We start from the raw sequence: 6,437 nt of genomic DNA, 5'->3' as shown, positions 1-6,437 counted from the left end.
AGTTTTCACCTCCTTTCACACTTCTAGCTTGCCGTAATTTTTTAAAACAACTTTTTCTCTCAAAAGTGCACTTCTGCTCACTGAAATAAACTTTAAAATAAAGTCAGAACCTCAGGCCCGTCATCCTGATTAGTTCTTTTAGAAACTGGCCACCTTTTATTTCCTCTGTGTGGCGATGAAGAAGTCAAATTGATCAAAGTTTCGTGTGTACCTGCACCATCCTGCTGCGGCTACATGAAAAGTAACCTGGAGCAGAGTTGACTGACACAGCCGAACCCCCCACCCACCTCCTGCCCCTGGGACCACAGATAACTAAATTGGCTCCACTGGCTCTGGTTAAATGTGTGTTATTCCATTATATGAGCCCTGCTCCTTTTTTCTGCTCCCTGCTTTTACCCTTTATCTGTTCTTCTGTGATCCTCTTTGCTCTTTTATCTCTTCATCTGACTCATGGGAAGGAACTGCCCTGCACCTTTCTCTTGCCTCTTTCTAATCTACTAACTACATTTGTTTATGAAGGTCCGCGTCCATGTGACTGCGCACGCAGCCACGTCGTGTGCTTTTGCACAAAGTTTACCAGCAGGTTTGTCCATTTTGATTCTGATTGGTTGGTAATTGTTTTGTTTTTAATATCTCTTCATGCCTCCTTTAGAAGGAGATTATTCATGTATCTGTTCATATATTCATCGTTACTTGTTCTCTGATCCCCCTGAATACAATCAATCTTAAGACTGAATGTGATCAAACAGAAATGTATCACACCTCCTTAAGAAGAATATTCATAATATAAAGATGAATACATTTGCAGTGGAGTGATGAAATATTAATTTTCTGAGTCTGTATACTTAAATTTGCTCCATGCACCTGTATTAAAAAAATAAAGCTTGTGATTTAATAAGAGTTGTAAGTTAGTGTTCAATAAGAGGGCAACTTACAGATCAATGCTCACTTTGATCATTATGCTTGACAGTTCATCATGTTGAGATATGAACCCTCATTTGACAGCTCGAAACATACTTCCTGTTGTGAAATATTTAAATTTTTGTCTTGTTTCACATTAAAACTGGACCAAGATTCAGCTTAGTGCTGAACCCAAGGCGTGATTTATTGAAAATAAAAACTTGAACTTATCAAGCAGGTGGTATGTCAGGAAGAGAGCAAGTCAACGAGGTAAAACCAGACAGGCAACAGGAACAGGAAAGAGCTACTGAACGTGGAGCAGCAGTGGGCTGAGGCACCAAGGGAGACAGAAAAACACAGGAGGAAATAATTTCTTTAACATAAAGAAATTAAAAATTAATGCAAGTACAAGCAAGTAGAGCAAAATAAATGCTCAAGAAACACAGAGCTAAATAACAAAATGCAGGAATAACTCAAAACATAAACACCAGATCACTGAGAAAAAAAATGTCTCCAGGAGCATTGGCCATCTAGTTTAAAGGTGCCAGACTAGAAGCAGGGGCTTTTTTCTCGGCCAAGGTTAGTAAAGAGCGCTTTGCTGTGGACAGTATTCCATCAGAAGACGACCAAACTGGTTTGGGAATAAGCACATCAGGAATCTGAATACGTGAGTTGTTTAATCACTCCACTCTCCAAAAAACAATGGTTCAAGACCACCCTTAAAGATTTAAAGCAAATGTTTCAACACAACGTGTTAATACAAAGTCAGAAATTATTGAGTAGTTTTAAAGTTAAGTATGAAACAAATATAATAAATCTTAGATAGCTTGAGCCACCAGTGCATCTGTTCTACAGAATTTGAGCGTTTCTCAACTGTCTCAACGTTTTTTCCTCAAGTAACTATGAAGGTGGGAACAAGCCTGTAATAAAGCTGCCACAGGGGGGCAGAACTAACACCCCCATTCTCAGCCCAGATAAGGTAAAACTGACCAGTTACCCTGTTAATAACTGAAAAAATCAGAGCAACCATACTGTTCCTGGTGAGAAATACCATTTGTGTGTGGAAAAGTTCTGTCCAAGCCAAACATCAAGGGGAAGAGCTGGCATTCACAGAGTAAAAAGGTAGAAATTGTGTTTTTGTTTAGAAGTATAGATGTAAAGATTGAGGAACTTGTCATTCTTGAGCAATGTTTTGGTCTTCTGTGGTTTAATAATTTAGTTTGATGTATTGTTACGTTAATGATATTCAAATGTATTTCTCTTAAACATATAACCTCTGTGGAGCAGGACACAGAAAACAGAGGGTATGAAATAATTGTCTTACCCTAAATGAAAACAAGATGGAATATTATTGAATTTTGAAATGATGTTGCTTTTTTATGTTAATCTGAGACCTTTGGCCTTCAAGTCCTCATCAAACTGCTTGGTTAGCTGATGAGACCAGACTTTCCCCCTCAGTCTGCTAGAATTGGAGAACATTTGCAAGGCAGAGTGTGCTAATATTGTCAAGTCAAGATGTGGCATGTTGATAGACAAAGAAGAAATCAAATCAAAACATCTTCTAGAAATGTACCTGTATAGATCATGGCTTGAAAATACATGTGCAATTAAGTTTTAACTTTTTTCTGTGATTTAAAAAATATATATTTTATTAACATATGCACACTGTTTGGTGTTGAGAAATGTATTTCCATCCAGGATAACTTACTCTTTATTCTACATATTGTACCTGAATATCAATTATAATGTCTCACTGAGAAAGAAATTAATAATTTGTCTTATAAAGGTACCTCCTAGACTGCAGGAAAGGCCCTGAAGGGCCATAAGAGTAGTGCATTAATGGGTGTTGTGTTGGAGGAAAGCCCCTGATCTGATGGTATCAATGCTGCAGGGCAGAAAACAGAGCAAGTGAACAAATGCTATCAGGCGGCATGGGCCAAAAAGAAAACAAACAGGATCGCTATCTCTGCAAGAGTGGCCCGAAGCACATACGCACACATAATAGCACAGATACACCGACACACACAGGTATAAAAGTCAACTTTCAAGCGGCAGCGGCACACCTGAACACGGACCAACTGTAAAGACAGAGGTGAGGAAACATGATGGAGGAAAAGGGAAAAGAGAACGGCATAGCAGCTATGGCAGCCTGCTACCAGAAATTTGATCCTGCAGCATATTTGCAGTACAACTACACTCCACCACGCGCTGATTTTGCAAGAAAAGACAGCATCGTGCCTTGGAAACTGGCCTGTTTACACAGAGCTTTCACTGAAGGTAATCTGTTTGTTATAAAGTAATTTCCATAGTACGGATGTGCTACCATCTCACTATAATCCGTAACTTTTGTGTACTCTCAAAAGTTTTAATGCAGTGTCTTTGTATTTCTTTGTTCGAATAGAAACACTCAAGTTAACCTGTTGTTACGGTTTGATCAGAACTTACCTAAAATCATATCTGACGTGTTTAAGAAATGTTGAACTTTCGTGCTACTCTAAGGCGTCTCTGCTGCAACTTTACTTCTTTTTTCTTCTCCCTCTTCCTCCCAGGGGATGTGAGCGGTGAGCTCCTGGTGGACATCGGATCAGGTCCCACTTTTTATCAGGTGATGAGTGGCTGTGAAGTTTTCAACAAACTGATCCTGACAGATTTCTTGGAGATCAACCGACGGGAGCTGCGGCGCTGGCTTCAGGATGAGGGAGGATGCAGCCTGGACTGGACTCCCTACTTGGAGCATGTCTGCAAGCTGGAGGGCCGACGGTATGAAAGTGTCTTGATAAAAAGAAATGATTTGCATATCTTGACAGACTACTACCTCAAATTTAAATGCAACACACCAACACAAAGTAGTGCATTGTAAGGAACTGAAGGGAAAAATGATTGTCAAACTCAGACAGTGTGCTATTTATATGTATATAAAGCATATTAATGTGTAAGAATTATCCAATCAAAGTCCATTACAATTGAGAATGTGTGTTGAGACTAATAAACTCGCTCACAGATGTTCACCATCCATTTGGACTGAGCTTTATGAAATTTACAAATAACCCTGGCCAACAGTTTTGGGCATTAGATGTGCCAAGATGGTAGGGACGTATCCCAAAACACTCATTTTGGGCCTGAATACCAAATACAAAACTACAAAAGCTCTTTGGAAACTATGGATATTTTTTCCTTCCACTTCAAAATGATGCACTACTTTGAGTTGAACTATAAAATAGTAAAATACCATGAATTTGTGGTTAAAATTTGGCTAAATACGACTGAACAAAAGCGTCTTCACAGCGTGATGCTACCAGTAGAGGGGAATTTTGTGCACAGGGTAACGTTTAGCTCTAGTATTGTGCTACTTTGTGTTATCTAACACAGATAGGGGTGCTAAAAACCTGAATAAAACTTATGAATTAACTTCTAAGTAAGGTCACGTTTTACAAGATCCTGCTAATGATCCAATAATTTGTCTTAAGTGTAGAACAATGAGTCAAGGAGTTTGGGTCTCTCCTCTAACACATATAATCACGATAAAACACATTCAAGGTGTATGAATACTTATACGACACTCTATTTGCTGCCTGATTGCATGTAAGTTGATGATTGTTATGCGCTGTTTTACCAGGTCCTCGGCTTGGCCTGAGAAAGCTACCCGGCTGCGTCAAGTCGTGTCGGACATCCTTCCGGTTGACGTGCACTCTTCCCAGCCTGTGGCTCCGGACTCGCTTCCGTCAACCGGGGCCGACTGCCTGGTGTCCTGCTTCTGCCTGGAGAGCGTCAGCCCCGACCTCCCCGCCTTTACCAGGGCGCTGGGTCACATCGGGAAGCTGCTTCGTCCCGGGGGCCACCTTATGCTGATCGGAGCCCTGGGAGAGAGTTATTATTTCGGTGGTCCAGGGGTGAGGATCCCTGTGGTCCCCCTGAATGAAGCCCAGGTCTGTGAGAGTTTGAGGGAAACCGGTTATACCCTGATCAGGCTTGAAGTCTACACTCTGCCTCAGGATATGCGGGTCGGAGTCGATGATGTGACTGGGGTGTTTTTCGCCAAGGCGAAGAAGGATTAATTGAGGTCACTGGCATGGATGTGGCTTTGCTGTTTATTAATCAAACATAAGTTGAACAGTCAAATAAATTCACACTTGTTTTTTCTTTGAATGTGAAGTTAGTTTAAATGTAATTGGAGAAAGAAAAAAATCCTCAAAAGTAAAAATGTTTTCTAAGTTTCTCGGGCTTTAGCTGTGAGGAACGCAGTTAAAGACTGACCCCTGCTGGTGAAATACGGCTACTACAGCTGACACAGAAATCTCTAGTAGTCAAAACATTTTGTCATTTAAAAGTTAGTTTTATCTATCTATTCTGTGTTATATCCTTATAGAAAAAACAATGTATGTCTTGTTCGCTTATATAAATATGATCCATAAATGTTTATCCAGATATTGAGTACGCATAAGATGTCAAAAGCCTAGAAAATATATAATTTAGAGCAAAGATTTTAAAAAAGGTATGTTTTACTCTTCTGTGTGGTGAAATTTATCTGCATTTCTGGTGTGTAATGTTGTGCAATTGGATAAATTAAGCACTAGATGTCACTTAACGGCTATTTATACCTGAAAATCAAACTCAATCAATGAAGACTACTTGATATGCTTCCTGGTTTTTTTCACTCCTGTTCCACTTATAGACTCACAGTCAGTACGTAACAATCCTGAAGTGCTGGAATACAGACAGAAATTAACTGGATTTCTTGTTTTGCTTCACCTCTTATTCAAAAGGCTTCTTCAGATTGTCATAATGGGTTTGGATTTCCAGGCTTACATGTCGTTTTGGGAACATAAGAAGTTCCTGACCCACTGCATCCTAAGTTCCCTGGTCCAGAAAAACGTGAGGTGTTGCACATGTTTCAAAAAGTCAGTGGTCACAGAACCACCTGAGAAAGAGTTAAGACTGCAGCACGACATACCGAGATAAAATCTTTACTCCACTGTAGATTTCTTCTGGTTTGCCAAACTTAAGTGTTTTAGATCAGGGGGTTTGAACTCATTTTTATTTTGGGCCATATCAAAAAATCTGAATGTTCTTAAAGGGCCAGTTGTACCAGAATGTATTCTTTCAATTCAACTGTTAAAATATCAATAAACAGCTTTATGTTTCAGCATCCAATAAGTGTGAACGCCTTTTTACACTGATCATTCCATCCAGGATTTTGCTTCTTTTTTTTGTGGGTTTTTTAACAACCAAAATCACAGATTTTGTGCCGCTAATTTATAAATATTTGTAAAGAATTTTTATATTTGCGCTAATGTGTGATGTTAGATGCATCTTTTTATTAATGGCCGTATCGGTCACGGACTATAATTTTACATCAAGTAAGGCTGACGCAGCTAATTTTGAGGAAAAAATTGCAGTAAAAATCTGAGAAAATGTGGGAATTTGTATATTTTGTGTGAATTTTGCACATTTGTTGAAAAACTGGAGGGACTTATTCATGTAATTTGTAGTCTAGAGGGCCACATAAAAAGCTACGGTGGGCCACATTTGGCTTGCGG

At 39.4% G+C, this 6,437-nt stretch overlaps 1 protein-coding gene across 1 annotated transcript; it reads left to right on the top strand.

The window, feature by feature from the left end:
* Positions 1-2,980: 2,980 nt before the first annotated feature.
* Positions 2,981-6,294, top strand: pnmt (phenylethanolamine N-methyltransferase). The gene is made up of 3 exons (XM_005814414.2): positions 2,981-3,177; positions 3,450-3,660; positions 4,517-6,294. The coding sequence occupies exons 1-3, from the start codon at positions 3,003-3,005 to the stop codon at positions 4,953-4,955; spliced, it is 825 nt and encodes a 274-aa protein (XP_005814471.2). The 5' UTR covers positions 2,981-3,002; the 3' UTR covers positions 4,956-6,294.
* Positions 6,295-6,437: the final 143 nt, after the last annotated feature.

This window comes from Xiphophorus maculatus, chromosome 10 (assembly GCF_002775205.1).
Source record: "Xiphophorus maculatus strain JP 163 A chromosome 10, X_maculatus-5.0-male, whole genome shotgun sequence".
NCBI lineage: Eukaryota > Metazoa > Chordata > Actinopteri > Cyprinodontiformes > Poeciliidae > Xiphophorus > Xiphophorus maculatus.
The sequence above is the reverse complement of the archived record's forward strand: the minus strand, read 5'-3'. Positions and strand labels throughout refer to the sequence as shown.